The sequence below is a fragment of the Protomyctophum parallelum genome (assembly GCF_964188405.1).
Source record: "Protomyctophum parallelum genome assembly, chromosome: 2".
Lineage (NCBI taxonomy): Eukaryota > Metazoa > Chordata > Actinopteri > Myctophiformes > Myctophidae > Protomyctophum > Protomyctophum parallelum.
The window spans coordinates 61,718,160-61,743,317 of NC_139699.1; the positions used below are offsets into that span (position 1 = coordinate 61,718,160).

The 25,158-nt window shown below is 43.4% G+C and overlaps 1 protein-coding gene across 1 annotated transcript in view; it reads left to right on the top strand.

Annotated features, from left to right (window-relative positions):
* Positions 1-25,158, top strand: part of LOC310855263 (MAM domain-containing glycosylphosphatidylinositol anchor protein 1-like) — a gene marked incomplete at its 5' end in the record, with an annotated part of 242,772 nt that overhangs the window by 157,990 nt on the left and 59,624 nt on the right. The window contains 5 exons of the mRNA XM_083760203.1: positions 7,236-7,505; positions 9,108-9,437; positions 9,896-10,192; positions 22,138-22,404; positions 24,021-24,166. Of these exons, the coding sequence (XP_083616329.1) occupies positions 7,236-7,505; positions 9,108-9,437; positions 9,896-10,192; positions 22,138-22,404; positions 24,021-24,166 (1,310 nt within the window). The remainder of the gene's footprint in view (positions 1-7,235; positions 7,506-9,107; positions 9,438-9,895; positions 10,193-22,137; positions 22,405-24,020; positions 24,167-25,158) is intronic.

Consider the following 25,158-nt stretch of genomic DNA (forward strand, 5'->3'; position numbering starts at 1 on the left):
ACACACTTGCAGGAATGTTAGTGCACATGTATACGCACTAGTTCTCTGAGCCTCTGTGCTCCTCTTTCATTATGGAGATTGCAATCTGAGATTAGAGGAGAGGATGAACCTCCCAAGGTCTATTAGAGGAATGGATTGCTTCCTATGTCCATCGGGGTCTCTCTCTCCCTCTCTCTCTCTCTCTCTCTCTCTCTCCCTGGGGATTAGATTAACTCACTCAGGGTGGTGAAAGCCTAGATTCGGCTTTCTGCTGTCCATTTTAAAGGCCTAATCCGTGGTCTTTTAGAGTCCAGCAGTGCCAGTGATGGCTTATACAGTTTAAAACTTGACTTGAAACTAGAACATTTTTAGTTTGTTTTAGGGGGGGGGGGGGGGGGGGGGGGGGATGATTTAATCTCGCCCCTGATTACCACATAGAAAACTGAAACTAATATCTACAACTAAGCCTTTTCTCTAAATGAAAACGAATTGACACTAACAACCCTGCTTTGAAAACTAATTAGAAAAGTGATATTGCAAAAAAAAAAGAAAAAAGGAAATAAGAAATAATGAAAAATTCTAAACCTGTGTCCAGCATCAGTTTATGCCCATGTACTGTGTATAACAATGGTCAACATATTCCATCTGAACCTCAGATTGAAAGGCTATAGCTTGTCGGTCATTATTGTTGTATGTAAGTAGGCTACAGCTCATGTATACGTGCAGCCATATACAGTAAATATGCTGGAAGAAAAAAAAAACGGAAAAAAAAACCTGCGGATGTGGGCTTTACCCCTATCAGACTGAAGTGTGTGGTGGGATTTAGAGGGGATCAGGGTATCATGGATAAATGCCTCTGAGCCATTTCAACCTCTCACCTGTTGGTGCATTTCAGTGGACTCAGCAGCTCTTAGCTGTGACACTTGACCTGTCTTCTGACCACACAGGTACCTACCCACATTCAATATGGAGAGCCGCATAGTTCAATAGATAAATACCTAACCACATTCAATATGGAGACCTGCAGAGGATGTGACTGTGGTTCAATAGATAAATACATACCCACATTCAATATGAAGACCTGCAGAGAATGTGGTTCAATATAAATACCTAAACACATTCAATTTGAAGACCTGCAGAGAATGTGACTGTGGTTCAATAGAAATACCTACCCACATTCAATATGGAGACCTGCAGAGAATGTGGTTCAATAGAAAAACCTAAACACATTCAATATGAAGACCTCATGCAGAGAATGTGACTGTGGTTCAATATAAATACCTACCCACATTCAATACAGAGACCTGCAGAGAATGTGACTGTGGTTCAATAGAAATACCTACCCACATTCAATATGGAGACCTGCAGAGAATGTGACTGCAGGTTCAATAGAAATACCTAACCACATTAAATATGGAGACCTGCAGAGAATGTGACTGCAGGTTCAATAGAAATACCTACCCACATTCAATACAGAGACCTGCAGAGAATGTGACTGTGGTTCAATAGAAATACCTACCCACATTCAATATGGAGACCTGCAGAGAATGTGACTGCAGGTTCAATAGAAATACCTACCCACATTCAATATGGAGACCTGCAGAGAATGTGACTGTGGTTCAATAGAAATACCTAAACATATTCAATATGGAGAGTTGCGAAAAACGAATATAGTTCAATAGATACATACCTACCCACATTCAATATGAAGACCTGCAGAGAATGTGTTCAACACACACATCATGGAGACCTACAGAGAGTGTGCACTATTTCAATATATACTGTACTATAGGAATTTAGATTTAAGCAAAAGAAAAACACATTTTCTTTATGGAAAGCCTGCGATTCTATTATGAAGCCTTTGTATTCATGGCCCGAAAAGTCAACAGCAAACGAAAACAGCTCTAATTTATCTCGGAGCTTCGATGTTGACTGTGACAATCTCAAAATAACAGAGGCGATTGTTGCAATAACTTTTACGTGTGATTAATATTCAGTTTTTCTAGGCAGTGTAGTCATCGGTATGACAACAGGGTTGACTGCATGGGGTCCAAATTAAAGCAGGCGACATTATTCTGCCCTGAATGAAAACAAGGTTCACAGCAGTCACACACACTGCTGCTGGTAATTGGCTAGATACCTGTCTGTGCATTTCTATGTATGGGAGCATGTCTGTTCCAGTTCAGATGTCTTGGCTCTGAGGTGAGGTTTGTTTATTTCCTGAGCGAAGCCAAAAAAACTCAGACACCTTTCATCACCCAAGCATTCTGTATTCACTTTGGGAAAACAGAATATTAGTTTTTCCATCTCATTATTGTGTGTGTGTGTGTGTGTGTGTGTGTGTGCGTGTGCGTGTGCGTGTGCGTGTGCGTGTGCGTGTGCGTGTGCGTGTGTGTGTGTGTGTGTGTGTGCGTGCGCGCGCGTTTCTTTGAATGATTGTCCCGTAAGTGAGACAGTCTCGAACAGTTCTTCAACAGTTAAAGATATTCTGGTTCTAATTAGTGTGACCTTTACTTCTGGCTGCCTGACATGAACTGTGTGAAAATAGTTCTCCTTCTCTGCAGAGTGTCATGACAGCACATCCACTTCCACTTGGATGTAGAAGGCGGCAAACCCAGAAGTTTCCAGGGTAAAAAAAAACACTGTCGCATTTTCAACTCCATGCCCAAAATGGTAAATGGTGCATTCATATAGCGCCTTTATCCGAGCTGCTTCACATAGATTGTGCATTGCATTCACCCATTCACACACACACATTCACACACACACACACACACACACACACACACACACACATCGATGGTGGCGGAAACCATGCAAGGCACCAACCACCAGCACATCAGGAGCAATTAGGGCTTCAGTGTCTTGGTCAAGGACACTTCGACACTAACTCTGGGAGAGCCCGGTTTCTATAACCTTGCGGTTACCATCCGGCCACTCTACCCCTGAACCACCGCTGCTGAGCCACTACCTGCCCAAGAGGGAGTCAACCCCACACAAAAATTAAATTCCCAGTGACAATGAATGGATGGTGTATACGATGATATAAGAGCGCCCCTCTCTCCACACCGGTGTGATTTTTATTGATTTATTTTGGGGCTTTTAACGCCTTTATTGATAGGAGAGTATAGACTGACAGGAAATGGGGAGAGAGTATAGATGGGGAGTGACACACAGCAAAGCTCGTCGGGATCGGGTTTCGAACCCGCAACATGCTGTCACGCTATACTTTGCAGCCTATATACGCATGTGGCCGGTTTTGAACAAAATGCCTCGAATCAGGGATGCGCCGCCCCGATTGCCGTGAAACATTGCTATACCCATGCCCTGGCAGAGACCTGTGTTCCGACTGGGGGCACATTTTTATAGTGTTCATTCTGTCTTCTCCCCATTCTCGTGCACTCTCATTCTCTGTATAACCGCATATTCCGTGATTCTCTCTCTCCCATTGCTCTGACCTCTTTGTGTTTTTTCGATGCTGCTGAGCTGTGATTGATCTCTGTCTGGAACAGTCAGTGTCCTTTTTCTCTCCCCACTCTGTTCACCACAGCACGTGCTTTGGGAGGATTTGGAGTCATCCAGTACTTTTCCTGGTTGATCAGTTATAGGAATCACGTTCACATGAGATCATGCTGAGGAGACGAGCCCGGGGCTTTGGTTTAGCGATTAGCATGCACAGAGGGAAACCTTCATGCACATACATACCCACGCCCATGTGGACAGGCACTAAAGCACACCATCTAAACACCCACGCAAAGTGCGCACAAATGTGTGTGCATACGCACACACACACACACGCACGTACAAATTCACATAGCCAATACACATACACATACATGTAATGTATATAGTATACTTATACATGTATAACATATGATGTCTATTTTATACCATACAGGAGAGAAATGTGCACGGCAGACATGAGACGAGATGAAGTTCCATGATGTTTATTTCAACGAAGTACAGCTTACAGCATAGACAGACTCACGCCAGCCAGCAGAGTGGCTGACGTCTCCACACAAGGCTTGCGCCCCAACTGACCAAATGATTGTATTCTTGGTCACTACTTAAGCACTGTACTTTGGCGTGGGGTGTCGACATTTGTTTGCATATTATTAGTGGCAAAGTCTTTGATCAACCAGTCTGTTCCTTCAGGTCAACAAACTCCTTTGTTATACATATAGGCTAGCCACCGGAATTCGGCTCCAGGATATATCACCCAGAAGGCCGACACCCTATAGGTGCTAATCACCAAAAATAGGTCTACTGCAGAAGGACACAAGAGCATGTAATATTGCAGAATTATGGAATCTCATATTCATCACATAATTTATGATGGTAATTACATTTAAATTTAACTGGTGTCATGCACCCAAAATGGCTGATTTACAAACTCACAACATCGCATCTCGACATGCTGTGACGGCATTGCACAGCAAAGTATATAAATAAAGCCTAAACGAAATAACCATAAAACAACCAACATAGAGAGACATAAGGGCCCCCCACAAGTATAGCAATAAGTATGTGCAAACACGTCCGCAAACACGAGTGCAATTTGTATAGCCAGCACAATGGGACAAATTAAAAACATATATACCGGTGTATATAAATAAATAGTCGCGGTCAGGTCAGCTACTTGTCTATTTGCTGTGGTGTTTAGCAGTCAAGTGGTGCACAGATGTAACTGTATCCCGCAGCTCTCTGAAATGATATTGACTTTGCCGGAGGCTCATCTCAATGCGATGTGACGTTAAGTGCTACTGAGGAAGCATTTAGGAGCTTATTTCACGTCGAGTCATGTTCGTCTGCTCTGCTCGTCAAGTATAGTGGCTCCAACAATGGACAAAGCACTGGGAGTGTGTAAATTGAGGTGTCACGCTGGACACGCACATGAGCATGTTGCACGCACTGTATATTCCTGAACCGCTCGCGCGTTCACACTCGTGCACACCCATGACAACCACTTGAAGTGTGACAATGAACACGCTCTCACTCCCCTAAATGGCCTATAGTGAATTCTTGGGTCTATATGTGACCGAACGGAAGAGGGTATATACTCTTCCAGTTCTATTATTAACCCATTCTGTGTCAGCATCATGTTATGCTTTAGCTATTGAAAAATAGCAGTTCAGTCAGACAACTCAAGGAGGATGTAATATATATTTATTGAATATAAGATAATCAATGCAATATATTTATTATGGTTTGGCGATGTATTGGATCTGCTTTTAGGTACTCAGGTCAAGTGCATCAGTCCCAACCATAGGGACTCTGAATCCCCCGTACCTAAACAGTAGATCCAAAACGACAGGTGGTAGCTGGGGTGGAGGTGGGTGAGCACTTGTATACAGCAGCACGAGTATACAGTATAGCAGCAGCAGCAGCAGAATTGAGTGCAGGATGTATGACAGCAGCACGCTGATACAACAGCAGTATAAGCAAGCAGAATGAGCGCAGGTTGTATGACAGCAGCACGCTGATACAACAGCAGTAAAGCAAGCAGAGTTGAGCGCAGGTTGTATGACAGCAGCACGCTGATACAACAGCAGTGTAAGCAAGCAAGAAGGCAGAGGAATGCAAACCTCTGGTTCAAGTAGCCGGTATGAGATGGGGTGAGCGTGTGATTGGCTGAGTGAATCATGTGGATGAGAGCTTGATGCTGCGGTGGCCCAATTAACGGCCGGCGCGCTGACTGAGGTTCCCTGACTGAACTTGCTCTGCGCATGTCTACGACAGGCGCAAATGCTCATATCTACAAGCTCATATCGCGCCACCGAGTGGCGCGATACGAGCTTGTAGGTCTGCTATTTTTGAAAAATCGAAGAGCGACTGACATTTCTAGAATCTGATCTCAGGTCAGAATGGGTTCATCAGACCAGTGTGTGTCCGGCGGAAACCTCGTATGAATCTGATCTCAGGTCAGAATGGGTTAATAACAACAGAGGTGTGCCGGTGAGCCACAAGAGGCACAGCTGAACGATAGCATATACATAAACAACATTGTCTATATTGTCGTTAATCATTGTGCATGTATTCTTCTGTAATCCCGACTGCAATAATTGTTAACTATTAAATAATTGTATAATTATGTGTTATTATAATATACACATACTGTATATATTGACTGCCACTCCCTGCTACACGATCACAGATCAATAATCTAGAATGCCAGTAAACCACAGGATGTCAGTGAACCACACCTTTATTCCACTCTCTGTCAGTGAACCACACCTTTATTCCACTCTCTGTCAGTGAACCACACCTTTATTCCACTCTCTGTCAGTGAAACACACCTTTCTTCCACTCTCTGTCAGTGAACCACACCTTTATTCCACTCTCTGTCAGTGAAACAGACCTTTATTCCACTCTCTGTCAGTGAACCAGACCTTTATTCCACTCTCTGTCAGTGAACCCCACCTTTATTCCACTCTCTGTCAGTAAAACACACCTTTATTCCACTCTCTGTCAGTGAACCACACCTTTATTCCACTCTCTGTCAGTAAAACACACCTTTATTCCACTCTCTGTCAGTGAACCACACCTTTATTCCACTCTCTGTCAGTGAACCCCACCTTTATTCCACTCTCTGTCAGTGAACCACACCTTTATTCCACTCTCTGTCAGTGAACCACACCTTTATTCCACTCTCTGTCAGTGAACCCCACCTTTATTCCACTCTCTGTCAGTAAAACACACCTTTATTCCACTCTCTGTCAGTAAAACACACCTTTATTCCACTCTCTGTCAGTGAACCCCACCTTTATTCCACTCTCTGTCAGTGAACCCCACCTTTATTCCACTCTCTGTCAGTAAAACACACCTTTATTCCACTCTCTGTCAGTGAACCACACCTTTATTCCACTCTCTGTCAGTGAACCAGACCTTTATTCCACTCTCTGTCAGTGAAACACACCTTTATTCCACTCTCTGTCAGTAAAACACACCTTTATTCCACTCTCTGTCAGTGAACCCCACCTTTATTCCACTCTCTGTCAGTAAAACACACCTTTATTCCACTCTCTGTCAGTAAAACACACCTTTATTTCACTCTCTGTCAGTAAAACACACCTTTATTTCACTCTCTGTCAGTGAACCACACCTTTATTTCACTCTCTGTCAGTGAACCACACCTTTATTCCACTCTCTGTCAGTGAACCACACCTTTATTCCACTCTCTGTCAGTGAAACACACCTTTATTCCACTCTCTGTCAGTGAACCACACCTTTCTTCCACTCTCTGTCCGCCCCTCAAGCTCCCCCCGCTCTGCGTCTGTCCGTCAACGAGACCCTGGTGGTGGACCCCGGACAGGACGTGTTGATGGTCTGCGAGGTGACCGCCGGCTTCCCCGCGCCCACCGTCACCTGGTCTCGGTACCCGGGTCCCATGCCACTCAGCGCCCAGGTGCGTGGCGCCTCGCTGCTGCTGCGCTCGGTCACGGCCACGGACGCCGGCTTCTACAACTGCACGGCCGTCAACAACGTGGGGAACCCTGCGCGGAGATACGTCAGCCTCATAGTCAGGAGTGAGTAGCTGGGTGTGTGAGGTTGTGTGTGTGTGTGTGTGTGTGCGTGTGTGTGTGTGTGTGTGTGCGTGTGTGTGTGTGTGCGTGTGTGTGTGCGTGTGTTGGTGGTGGGGGGGTCAGGGTGTGCTAATTTGTGTGTCTCTGCATGTGTTTAGGAGGGTTAGATTGCGTGGTCTGAATAAGTGGGGTTAATCGGCGATCTTTGCTAATTCCCCAGATGTTTCCCTCTCCCTGATGGCTACTCTTGTTGCCTGTTAATCATCTTTACACTCTCCAATTAGAGCTGAGTAGAAGCAATTAGTGTTGTATCTTGTGTTAGTCGTTGCCATGCAGAATGCCTGCCGTGGAATTTCTGCCGTTTGCTTAATGGACCTGAACACCCACGTCACATCGGATGAAATCTGGGAAACCATTCGGCCGGAAAAAAAGGAGGAAAAAAATGTCCCTTTGTTTTTTGCCTCTGGGGGCACGACAGGAACTCGGGTTAGGCCCCTCCCTTTCCTTAGTCCACATCCTCCCGGGTGCTTCTGTGTTTATCAGTTGACACACAGACAGTCAGACAGACAGACGACCCACGCTTACAGACTAATACAGAGACTCCAACATGCGCTCAGTCAGGCAAAGACTAGTCTCACATAGCTTATAAGATCAGAGATCTCCGCCTGCTGGTACACGTGGGGAAATCTCAGTTCCGTGAATGGTCTTCATGGTAGTAACGAGCAGTAACAAACCATTGCCTATTGCTTTTGAAAACCAATCCTGATATCCCATATGAAGGAAGGCCCTAAAGATGTTTGCATATAGATCTCTGATCCTCCCTGACTTCAGTATGTCAGACTAGTAAAGACACATGCACAACATGCATGTGCACTTAACCCATTTTGGGGCGGGAACCCCTTTTGGTGTTTTAAAGCATTATGTTATGCTTTAGCTATTGACAAATAGCAGATTTACAAGCTCATAGCGGGTGCACCGAGTGCCCGCGATACGAGCTTGTAGATCTGCTATTTTAGAAAAATCGTGAAAGTGTGCCTGAAATATTCTTTCAGAGTGAGTTTTTTACTCAAATCTTTGCTTCTCGGGGTGTGTTTGGTATTCAGCATGGAGGTATGTGGAGGAAACTGTAAATTGAATTTGACAATGTAGGACGGGTGTTACATGATGTGACCCTGTTACTGTATGCCTCCTCCCTCATTCCTCTGGTATATTATTCTACCTGTGCATTGATCCATTCTTCTTCTTCTTGTCTTTGGCTAGTCCTGTCTGTTCTGTCCTTGTGTGATCCTTTTCTACCTTACTGTCTCTCTCTTTAAATCTACTCTCTATCTAAATGCAGTCATTCGTCTAACACATCCACCCCTCCAAATCAACCCTTTTTTCTCTTCTCATCGCTCTATTCTTTGTATTTCTTTCTTTTTTCCTCCCTCTGCATTTGTCTCTCTCATTTTGCAGAGCAAACTCTTCCTTTTTCCATCCATCACCCTGTCATTCCCCTTCGATCGCCCCGTGCCTTTTCTGTGCTCTGATGCCCTGCCCCACACCAAGCGCCATCTGATTTAACCTCTCTCTCTCTCTCTCTCTCTCTCTCTCTCTCTGTCTCAGCGATGAGCAACCTGACGTTCCAGATCACGCCAGACTCCAACAAGGACAGCGAGAGCATCCAGATGGGCCGCGACCTCAAGCTGTCCTGTCACGTCGACGCCTCCCCTCAGGACAAGGTCAACTACACCTGGTTCAAGAACGGCGCGCCCGTCTACAACTCGGACAGCCTCATCCTGCTCCGCAGTGACCCGGACATGGCGCCCGGCACCAGCAGCCTGGAGATCGTGGACATGAAGTTCCGCGACCTGGCGACCTACAGCTGCATGGCCAACTTCCCCGGCAGCCGCGTGGCGGAGCTCCGCGTGGACATAAACATCTCGCTGAACAGCGGTGAGAGATTTTGGGACTGACTTCTTCACTATAACTCCCTCAACATAACGTTATGTAACGCTAACGTTTACCGTTATGAAAGCTACATCATTAGTTGGTATCCCGGAAGAATATTTTTATATTGTGTTGGAACATTGCAATCGCTGTCTGCTTTAAAGGTATACATTCAGTGATTTCACTCAAAAAACCTTAGGTTTCGTTTTTGGCTGTGGGACCCAGCCTTTCGTCCAATCAGGATAGAGAGTCAAAAACGAAACCTAAGGTCTTTTGACCCCCAGGGGTTAACTGGGGACAGGGAGGAACTCCTTATATGGCCAGCACACTCTATAGTAGGGAGGATTATCACAACAAAACAAAAAAATAAGTGATATTTGAATTAAGTGAAATCACTGAATATACCTTTAAGTCTGCACTCTCTTGTCTCTTTCTGTTCTTTCTACCTCTCTTCCCATCTCTAGTCACTCCTCCGATATTGACGGTCCCGGCGGGATATCAGGTGGTCAGTGTACGGGAGGGGGGCAACGCGGAGCTGGTGTGCCTGGTGGACGGGAGGCCGCGGCCTCCTCTGCTGTGGTCGCGGGCGGAAAGGGACCTGCTGATGCCGTCGGGGAAGGCGGTGGAGGAGACTCGCGACGGCCCACTGAGGCTGACCAACGTCTCCAGGGACATGATGGGGCCGTACCGCTGTCAGACCGCTCCTTACAATGGCCTCAACATTAAACGACGTGAGGCTCTGGTCCAGCTCAACGTTCAATGTAAGTATGGGTGTGACTCCTACTGGTGTAGTATATACTGGTACTAAGTGCAAATGTTGCTCCTCAGAAGTATAGCGGGGAACATAATCTTGCAGGTGTATATCTCAGCATGAAGTCGGCCTGTCTAAGCTGAAAAGCACTGTGGGAAACCCTGGTTTAATTTTGACTGAGTTCAGAAGTGCAAAATTAAAGAAAGTGTAGGCTAAAGCCTTTTTCTAAGCAACATAACCTCACTTTTAAGGTCAAGCTATTTAGATGATCTACTGTATACGCGGAGGAAAACACAAGCTCACCCAAACATCGCCTGGAAAGGAGATGAGAGGCTCCTCATGTCCAAGAGACATCTGTAATATATTGACACATCATACTGTATATTAACCCCTGGCCTACCGTTCCCGGAAAAAACGGATTATTGCTAAAAATACAAACCTGCCGTTCCCGGAATTAACGGAATGTCAATCAATGTCAGTTATCGGGGGTTCAATGGAGCAAAAATTTATATTTTTTCGCTAATATCACTAATGTTGGATGTAATTTACCAGAAAACGGCCGAAATCCGCGTGACCGTGCGCTATCGTGCACGCGCTCCGTCTCTATGTGCGGCGCTGTAAATTTTTTGATATTTTGCGATGTTTTGGGGTTGATTTGAGGTTAATTTGACTTAGTTATGAAAAATATAGCATTAGCTTAGCAATCCGGACCAGCCAAGCTAGAGACTAGGGTCAAAATACTGCCGGATGTTGTTGATCGTTGAACCGGAAGTGACTTAGGAAGATTCGGCTATTTTGGCCAAAATCTGCATAATGGTGCGTTCCCGCCATCTGGTGGCAATTCGAGAGAATACACTAGCAATGAAAAAAAAAGAAAAAAAAACATCTGTTCAAACCACCAGATCTTTCTATTGATGTGAAAATGATGAATAAAAAATATGCCAATTTGTTACCCAAACAAAAAAATTGGGATTGGTAGTCCAAGGGTTAAAGTATCACAGAGACACAGTGGGAATGCTCCATGAGCCCGGAGATATCGGTGATGACCTTGGTGACCTACAGAGACATATAAACAATGCCAGAATGCTATGAATTCACACCATTCTTACACGGCGAGAGGTATTTAAACATATTTCTATCAGTAATACAATTTGAGCAGGCTATATACCTACCAAATAGATGCATCACTTTTTCCCTCTCTCTCCTCACTAGGCTTTCTTTGAAGACACATTACAGCAGCAACGTTTTGTTTCAATTCTCATTAACCCTAGACAACACTAAACATATCAGTAAACATTGGTATATTTTACCCAATGTAAAATATTCCATAAAAAGTATTTCTCGTCAAAATGAATTGAAGTACAGCAATACATGGCAACTTCAGCTACTCTTCGTTAATATTTCATCATATCATTATTATTATTTTATAATCAGCAACATTATGAAAATTGCTAAAATATAATAATGAAATGAATAAAGAATCAAGTACTTGAGCTGTTCAGCTGTTTGAGCACAAAAACGATTCACATTTTGTTTATGGTAGCCTATATACTGTAGGCTATACCATAGCACTGACAACTTCAAATGTTGAAAGTGAGTGTTGAATCAGTATTTTGATTGCAATTTGTGTGGGCGTATTGTGAAATCTGCCCAGCCACATCTTAACCCATTCTGACCGGGCAAACATTTTGGTGTCGGCATCATGTTATGCTTTAGCTATTGAAAAATAGCAGATCTACAAGCTCATATCGCGCCACCGAGTGGCGCGATACGAGCTTGTAGGTCTGCTATTTTTTGAAAAATCGAAGAACGACTGACATTTTTAGAATCTGATCTCAGGTCAGAATGGGTTCATCAGACCAGTGTGTGTCCGGCGGAAACCTCGTATGAATCTGATCTCAGGTCAGAATGGGTTAATCAACATAATTCACTGTCTAAATAGTAAGGACATATCTGGGCCATCACCGTGCTGTACCTGTCCGATAAGACAACATTGAAGCTGGTCTTCACTTAGCCCTGGAACATGACTGCCATGATGATTATCATGACAGTCATGCAGAAACCTTGCCCTGTTTTTTGCGCTCGCTGCATTTACAAGATTTCCGCGTGTGTCCCACATGTCCCACGGGTGTTAGTTAGTAGCAGCGCCAGCGATTAGAATTGCTGCGTCCCGCGTTGTTTAATAAAAAGCATTTTTGTCCGAGCTCCCCGGCTACTTTTTTCAAACGGGGTTCGTTTGGGAAATACACAGTTGCACACCGAGAGCGCACTCGCCTATTAGTCTGTATTGGCAGGGCGGTCAGCCTACCTATATCGAACACACCGAGTGCCACCCTCCTCCCGACCGATAGGGGCGCGTAGTTGAAAGCCAATGGCAAAATAACAGCTCGGATTTATTAAACAACGCGGGATGCAGAAATTCTAATCGCTGGAGCTGCTACTAACTAACACCCGTGGGACAAATTGTGAGTACTTTATATTTGAAAGCTGAATGTTTATATATACGGAAATCTTGTAAATGCAGTGTTCGCAAAAACCAGGGTGAAGTTTCGTCATGGCGAATCATGGCTAGTCTTCACTGTTTGCATAAGATAGCAGCGTGTCCTGATTACACCAGATCAACACCCCATGGGTACTGAATAGGTGCAAGAACATTTTGTTATCTAGAGTAGTTGGAAGATAGCAATGACAATTGCACTGCCCTTTTGCGATACCTTCATTGAGATTGAACTCCAACCTCAGACTGTAAACAAATATACGTAACCAAATGTCTCGGTTGCTGCCCAATGAGTGGAGAAGCCAGGACTACACAGTCCTAAAATTAGACACCAGAATGAGTAGACAGTGGCATTGTCTTGTACACAGGGTTGGGAAGTAACGGATTACATGTAATCCGTTACTGTAATCAGAGTAAAAAAAAACACGTAACTGTAACGTCTTAGAGTACATTTTAAAATGTGTAATCTGGATTACAGTAACGGGGGTGTTGTAACGGGGGTTACATGAGGATTACATTCTCCCCTTCCCCTCATTAATTTTACAAACAAGTTATAAAGTTGAGTTGAGCGCAGCGCGCACCTCTCTGACTCTGTGTAAAATCCTCACAGTGGAGGCTGCTGCTGGCGGTGTTGCCAATTTGCGAGAGAAATAAGCAACCAGGTCTATGAAAACAAGCCCAAAAGAAGCGACTATAAAAGGCCACACGAGCACTTCAAAGCTATATATATCGTCCATTAAACAATGTGCATATGTATATATGTTGGCTATTTGAAAATAGACGATATACAAGCTCACAACCGTTCTACCATTATTTACAAGCAACTTCAGAAAAATAAGCCCAATGTGGCTTATAATAATCAGACCAGGCAACACTGCAGAGATACTAGATAGGAGAGCATATGATATATTGGATTAGGGATAAATAATGGGTAGCGCAGTCTTCTCTTTTAGGTCAAATACAATGGGGCTTTTTATTTAAAGAGTAGCCTACGGGGTATAAATATAATTGTATAGGGCTGAGTTATTTGTAGACTATATAAATTAGTCTTTACTGTCTAGTCAATGTTTTAAACTCATGCCATGTCTATCTAAATGAGTGTCAGCCAGGAATGTCAAAAATAGTTTTTATTTGCCACTTTGACCACACATGGATGGAGTTGTTGGTTGTCAAAGTTGTTGGTTGTCAAAGTTGTTGGTTGTCAAAGTTGTTGGTTGTTGTCAATCAAACAATCAAAATGGTTCTGTAGGTCAAGATGCATTTTTCTTATGATCTGTTATAAGTTGACACAATTGGGTAGATTTTGAAGGTGCGTTTTACCAATGGAAATACATAAATTGGCCTCGCTCTGCGCACATTCGTATTATGAAAGGCATATCGGCCCGTGTTGAACGCACTGGCCCGTGTTGAACGCACACACATTATGGCTTACCGCGTTGCTGAATATTTTAGCATTGTGGGAGTGTCCATATGTTAATTATTTTCGCTTTGCGCAATTTGCTATTAAGCCCCTTGACCTAAAGACACTCAGCGCATAACGATTAGACGTGGGTCTGACCACCTCATAAACGCAACAAGCACTGTTTGATTTTACACTTGAGCGGCTATGGGAGGCTGGTAGAGTGTTGCCATGTCTGTTTATTATAAGCGGCTTATTTTTCTGTAAAGTTGCTTTCTGTGTGGTTGTTTTTCTTGTTTCTAAAGTGGTTATTTGGGCTTTTCTCCTAATGTTGTTTAAACCAGTGATCCTCACACAGCACATTCCGATGTCAATGATCCCCAGATGAATGCATTTGCCCAACTAAGGACAGCTAATCCAAAAATTAAATAAAAAGATTACTTTTGAAAATAGCATCTATACCAGCTCACAATGCATCACATTCATTCATTAAAACTATGAACTCTGACTGCAGGGGGATATATAATGATCATTATAACAATGTGCAAGAACATATTTAAAAAGAAGGAAGAACTTTATATTTGTGGACAATCAAAATATGTTTTTTTATTTTAATGTGGTGTCATTCAAATTAATCTGGATATGGCAGACTCACTATTTAGAAAATAAAAACATGGCACTTCATTTAAAATAGGTTACAGACCCCTGTTATATGCGCTTATTTTTATAGACCTATTTACTTGTTTCTATGAGACATGGCAGTTTTGCGTCTTTAAAAAAAAAATGTTGAGATTAGAAACGGCCATAATTCTTTCATTTCTCAACCTTAAAAATAAATAAAAACATCTCCATAATCCGTGGGAAATGTGCTTTCATATGCTGTATCACACCCGATTCAAGTCTTCTTCAATAAAATGCTACGAGCGAACTCAGCGAAGACCATACCATCGGGGCCACAGCATTACGCAGCACGCATTCAACTCATTCCTTCGTCGTGACTTGAATGAAATAAAATATAATAAACGTTATTTTACTGGTGTTTTTCAATAGAAACAAATAAAGAGCGTGTGTAGGCTACTGTGTGCAAGTGCAACAGTGCATATACATGCATGCACTAGGCTATATTTCTTCCGTGTCGGGATGGTGATTGAGCTCTTCAAGTTCACAGCCCGTTTGGTCTTTCATAAAAAAACGTTGATATTAGCCTATAAACACTCATGGTTCTCTCATTTCTCAACCGTTTTATTAAATGTAAAAATCTCCATATTCCTTAGGAATCTTGCTTTCATTCGCTGTATGGTACATGGTTCTATCGTTATCGAATTAATTAATTACGCATGGATTGTCAATTTGCCAATATGCTGCTATCTACTCGCAATTCCATTCCGATCTGAAAGGTGGGTCTGTTCTTTTGAGGCATAAAGGTGACAGCATGCAGTGCAATAGGAATAATTAACCCAAATGTGACAAAGGCATGTCATGTCTTCTATGGTGCCAGCCTGAAGAAATGTCATACCACAATCCCCAAAGTGCGCATTCCGTATGTGACATCAGCTGACTGGTAAAGAGAATAGTACGGACATGTTGATTGGGTACGTCTCAAACACGCCTTAAACACACCCATGACTAATTCAAGGCCGTTTTGCGCACTCCGCGGGGTGTCAAAAGCACTTCTTAACATGCCCAAAATTGCAATATGACATACTACACGCCCCCAGATCATAATACTGTAATTAGATTAGTAATATAGAAGTAAGTAAAATAGAAGTCCTAAATCGACCCCAATATCTCTACAGTAATGTAACTGTTCAGAGAGGTCAAATTCTTAACAATGAAATGACCTTAACCATATTTCAGTTGTCCTTATCTTAATTTCATAGGCTCAACATTCTTGTCTATCAATGGTAAAACTTGTATTATCTAATTAAATTGAGTTTTACTTAAAAGTAATCGAAAAGTAACTGAAAGTAACTTGTAGTTACTTTTTAAATGGAGTAATCGGGATTACGTTACTGACTACATTTTTTAGCAAGTAACTTGTAACTGTAGGGGATTCCTTTTTAAAAGTAACCCTCCCAACCCTGCTTGTACATATGTGCTCTAGGAACAGATGTCTGAGGATTAGTTTTGAAGTAGACGATTGGTAATTGGTATTCATTGGTATTCATGCAATTCATTTAATTTCCTTTTCACACAGTATTGGCTTCCTAAATCATATTCAAGGGCAAGTGATGCCTTTCAAACAGAAGCCATGAAATTCAGTATTTATATGAAACCAAAGCAGATACAAACACAAAGTAATTGTTTTGGACAGAACAGAGCAAAGATTGCCGAAAGAACACCTGCCAAATCCCCATGCATGGGAAAGGTGCCCAAAGCACTTAACTTCATGAAGGCCTGAGATCCTACCAAGGATAGAACTGTACAGTTGAATAATAATATTAATACTGCATGAGACTGTTCAGTGTACCAGTCTAATAATGAACAATGACTTGGTTCAGCACAAGGACCTCTTCTCTCCTCTCCTCTTCTCTTCTCTTCTCTTCTCTTCTCTTCTCTTCTCTTCTCTTCTCTTCTCTTCTCTTCTCTTCTCTTCTCTTCTCTTCTCTTCTCTTCTCTTCTCTTCTCTTCTCTTCTCTCCTCTCCTCTCCTCTCCTCTCCTCTCCTCTCCTCTCCTCTCCTCTCCTCTCCTCTCCTCTCCTCTCCTCTCCTCTCCTTTTAAGGGCTTACTAATGTAGGCGGGAAGGAAGGGCCACAGTCAGAGCTGTGCTGTCCTTAACTGGCAGGCCTGATTTATGGAGCAGGTGGCTCTCCCCGAGAGAGAGAGAGAGAGAGAGAGAGAGAGAGAGAGAGAGGGGGGGGGTGGGGGGGGGGGGGGGGGTTGGATCTGAAAGCGAAAACGAAGGGTGGAATGACAGGAGGAAGGAAAGAGACGGAACAGCGTAAGAAATAAATTAAGGGATACCCTGCTCCATCATCCATCACCTCACATCACACGTGTTGAAAAGGAACAGCCCCTCCCACCCCCCCCCCCCCCTCTCTCCTACAATATATCTGGTTTATTTATTTGTTGAGTTTGTCCTCCCTCTCTCTCCCATTCAGCTCAATAGAAGAGGAAGAGGCTATCATTTTGTTATCGTGGCTCTAGAAGGAAATGGACCACATCTTCTTTCTTCTTCTTGGCTTTCCTCTTTTCTTTCTTTCTTTCTTTCTTTCTTTCTTTCTTTCTTTCCTTCCCTGCATCCCTTGTTTTTGTGTGGATTGCCTGTTCTTCCTCATGGCCATTCATCCTCATCATCATCATCCATCAGTGAGGTGCTGGCCATGTCAGTTCCTATTCCGCATTCTGGCCATTAGCTCTCACTGTTTGCTCGCCGTTGGCCATCGGAACTCGTTCGGCTAGCACAAAAAAACTAGAGAAGCATACTTTAAAGCCGTCAACCAAATATGGCTATTGGCTACATATACCTAACAGATACATCAAATACTGCCCACACATACGCACGCACGCACGCACGCACACACACACACACAATGTGCGTGTGTCAAGCCAGCTCTCCTCCGTTCCTCTCTGTTCACATGCGGCTCTGTCACTTATACCTCCCCCTATTCTCCTCTCTGCCTTTATCCGTCTTCTCTTCCTCCTCCTCACCTGGCCTCTGAATGTCTCCAGGGATGTCTCTTTGTCCCAGAGTGCCTCACATCCTCTTCTCAATCTTCATCTTCACTCTCTTGCGGCGCTCTGCACTCGCTCTGCCCTCCAACCAACTCATTACTCTACCTTTCCCTCATTCAGCCCTTAGTCCATCCATTTGTCACTCTGTCATTCCTCGTCTTTTCCTTCTCTATTTTACAGTCTATCCGGTTTAAACGTCCTCCGAGAGAAAATTATATTGAAAACCAAATGAGTCGCTCCTCAGCTCCCCCTCCCCATGCCCCCCCCCCCCCCCACACACACACACACACACACACTCTCTCTCTCTCTCTCTCTCTCTCTCTCTCTCTCTCTCTCGCTATTCTTTCCTACAGTCAATTCTCACTCATTTTTCCATCTCCATGCTCATCTTCAATGCTCATCATCGTCCTCCCTCTCACCATTTTGCCCTCGCCATGTCTAAAGTCAAATGTCTAAATTGTAAATTGTCCGTACAGTACAACTATGCCATGTGAACACGCACTTACCAGGTGGTGATTATGGTACGGCCTATGGCTGCTCATGATTTGAGAGGACAGGAGTGTTGACTTTTGTTTGAAATGTATCCATTCTGCATACTACATGAGACATAAGAATTTAAATCAATCAATCAATCAATGTTCCATGTCAGATGTCTGCTGTTGTGCCACAATCCCGAACGTATACTGTATGAATCAAGTGTTATATTTTAACCATTCCGTTAGATCAGATAATCTGGTAGTATGTTATCACAATATAGCACATCTGGTAGTTACTGTTAATACAATTTAACTATAGCACATCTGGTATAGTTACTGTTAATACAATATAACTAGAACATCTGTATGGTAGTGAATGTAAATTGCGACCGTATAGGTCTCAGATTACTATGAAAACCTGCAAAACCTGTACACTCAAGACAAGCTCCATAATATGGCTCCATTTGGTTGATCTGACCCTCCATACAAAAGTGCCAGCGCTCGCCCAGCGGTCTGCCGTCACCTAGGCGGCTGCGTGCACGCTTCTCGCCCTCAGGGCGTCTTAAGGCTCATACATAGTCTGGATTTACGGTGGTGAGGTGACCACCGAACTACAACATGACGTCACGAGCCGCGGTGAAGAGCAAACCACCGCCACCGCTCCAGCCCTTCTCTCTGTTTTTACTCACCACTGCTCAACGTTATTTCAGCTCCGGTGGTCAGCTCACCACCGGAGCGGTGGTCACCTTACCACCGAAAATCCAGACTATGACTAGGCCTTTACTGGTACAACCTAACTGTCTATAGGCTACATGTGCAGTGGTTGGAGGTGGTCTCTCTACTCTTCCACTGTGAAGTTTAAACCCTAGTGTCAGGTATAGGACACCTACTGCTTGACAATGCCAGTAGTGATTTGAAGCAGAATGCACAGCGGATTGGACACTATAGAATATAGATGCACTGCCATCTTTCGCCCGTTCATATACATCATTGCAATGACCTATTTCCATCAAGAGGGGGAGACAACTGACATAAAAGCATTGTTGCTTTAATTAATTAAATACCAGCTTATACTGTACGTCTTCGCAGATTAACGAGGTCGTAATAATGGTCGTTATGTGAGGAGGTAATTGCTGGCTCTGTAAAAAATATATACGTTGGGTATAAAAATGAAAAGTGTGGTTATAGCTCTGAGTAGACATTTACTTTAAATGGGCCCCGTCTCCTGTTACAACTTTAGCATGTCCAGTGAAATATGTCTATAATATCACCTCTTTCATTCTGACAGACTTCTGGCTCTGGGACAATTAGCCGTGCGGACATTTTTCATCCCCTGCATGTGGCCTGCTTCCTTTCTCTTCTCTATTTCTTTCGCTCTCACTTTTTTCTCTACTTATGTATTAAAGGACCACTTCACCACTTTTCAACCTATCTTCATATAATAGGTCCTCACTAATAATCATGATAAAATGGCACGATTTGTTTCTACTCAGTCTGTGTCTCATAGGAGGGCTGTGGGCAACCGTCTTCCAGTGACATCATCATTAGGCAGATATCTTTTTAAACAAGATTTTTTTACAATTATTTTTAGATTTTCATTATCGTGAGAACGATGGCTTCCATTTTCGCATTGCAACTTTTCAGAACTAGAAAGCCTGTAGTTTCTATTAGCTTGTATTCCCCATCGATGATGTCACTGGAAGACGGTTTCTAAACTGCCCACAGCCCTCCTATGAGACACAGACAGAGTAGAAAAAAAATTGCGCCATTTTTTCCATGATTATTAATGAGTACTTATTATATGAAGATAGGTTGAAAAGTGGTGAAGTGGTCCTTTAAATGTGCTCAATATTTAACCGAGTGCTTCAGTCTTTCTTTGTCTTTATTGCGTCTCCCTCCGGCCTCCCTCCCTCCGACCTCTCTTCCTTCCACCGCAGTATCATTAAAGTTGCTGTTTTATGTCTTCTTATGAATTAATGCCCTACTTTATCATATACAGTGTCACACATAAGGAGCAAAAATAGCCGATCTACAAGCTCACAGCGTGTTGTGAGCGGTGAGCTTGTATAGAACTGCTTTCTTTGAAAATGTTTTGAGATGAAAGTTGTTTAAAGGTATATTCAGTGATTTCACTCAAAAAACCTTAGGTTTTCGTTTTTGGCTGTGGGACCCAGCCTTTCGTCCAATCAGGATAGAGAGTCAAAAACGAAACCTAAGGTTTTTTGACCCCCAGGGGTTAACTGGGGACAGGGAGGAACTCCTTATATGGCCAGCACACTCTATAGTAGGGAGGATTGTCACAACAAAACAAAAAAATAAGTGATATTTGAATTAAGTGAAATCACTGAATATACCTTTAATTGTGTTTGCGGGTTTAAAACATTTTTAACCCATGAAAGATATCAAACAAGAGCTTAATAACGGCATTGGTTGAACACATCCGTTCCCTGAAAACGAACCGTTTTGTAACCACGTTTTGTAACCACCCGTGGTGGGGTGGTTATGTAAATTTCAGGCATAACATGGAATTAGAATACGCTTTTCCTTCTCTAGTACAGTAAATATGTCTTCTGAGAGATTCAGAGTCGTGCCACCAAGCCCAGTTCACCTCCGGGAGGGACCTTATCATCAGCTATTGCACCGTATAGTGACATTAGCATCTCATCTAATATCTATGATTAGCTGGAGAGGGTGTGCTAGCTGGCTGCTGATAGGCTGTGTTTCTGCTCGGCTGACCTGCGGGTAATGACAGCTAGATGTGATTATCCACAGATATCCAGCTGACACCTTAATTACAGCCGGTGAGCGAAGCTTAGCGCAAGACTGTCTAAGGACTGAATGTGGGAGGGAGGACGAGATGAGCCCTCATGGCGCTAACATTTGTTCAGGGTGACAGCGTTGCTTGTTAAGTCTCACGCGTGTGTCTTTTTTTAATCTGTAATTTCACACATTTAGCCGTTTAGCATCAATTTAGAAAGTGCAAGGTCTGCGCGAACCCTTATACACATGATTGAATGAAATGGTCACATAAATAGAGTGCGAAGAAAGCCATTTATTCCTTGCAACGTAACTACATTAGGATACAGGTAAACATCAAACATAGCAACTGTCTGGCGTGTGTGGACACGTTTCCATGGCAAGGTAGGGGACGTGGGTGTAAAGAGAACAAAACATACTTGACTTTCTTACAGTAACGTTATATACTATTATATTATCATTGACATGTTCTGTCCAATTATTCCCACTTGCAATATCCTCACAGTCGTGCACAGCAATGTTGGTGTAGAGTGTGTAGAGTCTTATCTAATGGAAATCATAGTTACTGTAGGTATTGCACAAAACATACTGTACATTGAATGGGTAAATACAATCTTTATGAGGTGAAATTATAAATATTATCAGTTCATATTATCTCTCTGCTGCTGTCTAATGTTACAATTAGAGTATTCCTATTCCTTTGGTATGCCTTAGCTAACCTTGTTTCCTCGGTTAATTAGCTCCCATGAGCCCTGCTTTCTCAACACAAATAGAAAAGCAATATCCAACGTCAACTCTGACTCGTACAATACGTTGAATTTTAATTCAACCATTTAAATAAGTAATGGTTAAGTGTAATATATTATTTCCCTTTATTGGTGTCAATCTGTGCTTGCTACTACTGTTTCATGAATTCACAAACACCCACGCGTGCAGTTCTAGACTTGTACTGTATATTTAACCACATAACCCTTTTTTGTTGCCATGTGCCTCGTCGTAGAAATGTATCAGGAATGAATAACTTCATATCGAGCTGCTCAGACGAAGAAATAAGTTGACTAAAAATAGAGCAGAGCAACTGTACAAAAATAAATGCATCCTTCAAAATCTCCCTGAACCATGATTTAAAATGTCTGTATCTTGTTTCTAGATCCTCCCATCCTGGACCCGGTCTTCCAGGACGTGCGTTCCAGGAACAACCAGATGGTGGCGCTGCGCTGTGCCGTTCTGCGCTCCTACCCGCCTCGTCTCACCAACGTGCGTTGGTTCCGTAACGGCGAGGCGGTCCGCATGGCCCCGCCGGACCTGAAGGAGACCCCGGAGCTCAGGTTCAAGCTGGACCCCACCAGCAACGGGTCCTACGAGGGCCGGGTCAGCAATGTGGCCGGCACGTCCACGTGCACCTTTGATGTTTCTGGTGAGCTGATGGAGACACATCCATGTGCATGTTTAAAACCCATTCTGACCTGAAATCAGATTCACACGAGGTTTTCCACTGGACACACACTGGTCTGATGAACCCATTCTGACCTGAGATCAGATTATAAAAATGTCAGTCGTTCTTCGATTTTTCAAGAAATAGCAGACCTACAAGCTCGTATCGTGCCACTCGGTGGCGCGATATGAGCTTGTAGATCTGCTATTTTTAAATAGCTAAAGCATAACATGATGCTGACACCAAAATGGGTGCCCGGTCAGAATGGGTTAACCCATTTAGGCCTGACCTATAAATCCTCCAGTTTTCTGAAATAAATATAAAAAACAGCAGACCTACAAGCTCGTAAGCTATATGAGCTTGTAGCTCTGCTATTTTTAAATAGCTAAATTACAACATAATGTTTACATTATGTTGGGGGTTCCCGCCCAAAATGGGTTAATCAGTGGCGTGCACAGACATTTAGAGGGGCAGGTGCTCAAGTGAAAAAAAAGGGCACCTTGTGCAGCGCATTTTGGGGCGGGAACCCATTTTGGTGCTTTAGCTATTGAAAAATAGCAGATCTACAAGCTCATAGCGCGCCACCGAGTGGCGCGCTACGAGCTTGTAGGTCTGCTATTTTTCTTTAATCGAAGAACCACTGACATAGAAACATATAGCTTTAGATTGTGGGGGGCCTAAATAATATAGTAGAAGCGTTTTGTTTTTGTTTTTCAAGATTTGATCAATGTCACCGCATGGTCCACACACTACAAATTAATAAAGAAAATAAAACTTTTTTTTTTTTTTTTTTAGAGAAAAATTGCCAAAAGGGCAGGGGGTGCTCTAGCACCCCGTAGTGTCTATCTGTGCACGCCACTGGGGTTAATGACCGTCACTCCTCTCCAAAAAATGTAAAAATAGCCAAGAGGTTTGAAGCGCGATGCTCGAGCCCTGGGAAGAGAAGCGAGTCTGTATGCCAGAGAACTACATGGCATGACATGGCACTGCCAGTTAACAAAAATGGCCACTTAACCCATTAACCCATTCTGAACGGGCACCCATTTTGGTGTCAGCATCATGTTATGCTTTAGCTATTGAAAAATAGCAGATCTACAAGCTCATATCGCGCCACCGAGTGGCGCGATACGAGCTTGTAGGTCTGCTATTTTTGAAAAATCGAAGAACGAATGACATTTTTAGAATCTGATCTCAGGTCAGAATGGGTTCATCAGACCAGTGTGTGTCCAGTGGAAACCTCGTATGAATCTGATCTCAGGTCAGAATGGGTTAAGAGCTATACTGTAAGGCTGATTCTTCCTCAGGCATGATGCCTGAAGGAAGGTCGCGAGACCGAAACTTTGACTCTTGAACCAGCAAGTGACAATTAAGTGACAAGTCTCCCTCCTTCTCCTACACGTCCACTGCTCTGTCGCCAACGCAACCTGCTGCAGAACTGAGCCGGGTGTGCGGAAGTCTTCTCTTCATAAGTGCTCTGCATTTCACCATGCGTCCTGCATCCATGGAACTATGAGGAGCACTGAGAAACGACTTTCTCTCTGCCCCGCTCATGGTTCCTGTCTCTCCTCTCCTTGTACCCCCTGTCCTGCTTGTTGTAGCACGGCCGTACAGCGCTGAGTTCTACTACGACACACCCAACCCCATCCGCACCATGAAGGGAAACTACTCCTATACCCTGCAGTGGACACAGAAAGAACCTGCAGCCACCGACCCTGTTATTGGTTACTGGGTCAACGTACGCGAGGTAGGACACGCACCGCACCGCACCGCACCGCACCGCACGCAATATGTGCGCGCGCAAATGATCCGTGGCAGAATGTGCCGAATCAGACATAATCACACAAGCCACACTGGCCGTCTCTCAAAGCCATGAATCCCAACGCCTCCGTATAGGACTGGCACAGACTTAGAGACACCACAACATGTGAGCCTCAAGTCATTGGCTGCACCAATGAAACATTTTGTCTTCCAGATTTGGTTAAGATTTACTATTTTCAAAAAAATATTGAAAAAAATCACACTCTTATCATCGTACATCGTCATGCATCATCTCATACTGGCCAATCAGAAAGGCCTGTTGTTGCCTGTTTCCACAAATTGACGTCATATTTGGCGGACATTTGACCTAATTTCTCCTTTCATTGTCGATGGCAAATATTGAGACGTCTGGGGAGAAGATGCCGTAAATTTCCCTTAATTGTCAATGGCATTAATATTATATAAATATATATATAATATAATATAATAATGTTTGTGTTGCACTGAGGAAAAAAAAGACTGCCCAAGCAGACAACCCGCAACACTCCAGGTTAGAGAAATCACACCCGTGTGAACTGAGTGGTGCAACTCCCTGCGCAAATGGAAATGTAATGTTTGTGTAAGACGGAAATATACACTAATAGCTGAATATAGGAGGGGCTAGCTTCTCTCAAACATATTCATAATTTGGGATATTTTTTAAACATTAGGTTTCAATGTTTTTCTATAGCTTAATTAAAAAATCACACCCATGTGAAGTCAGGGGTGATCTTATCACCGTACATCATCTAATTCCGGCCAATCAGAATTTGCGTTTGTGTTACGCAAGGTTTGTGTTCACGCAATCACTCAAAATTGTCCATTCATTGTCAATGGGATTTAATGTTTGTGCACATACACCAAAAGCTGGACATAGGAGGGGCTGTTGCCCCCCAAACATTAAGTAGCCATACAGGCTCATAACATGTCCCGCTGTGA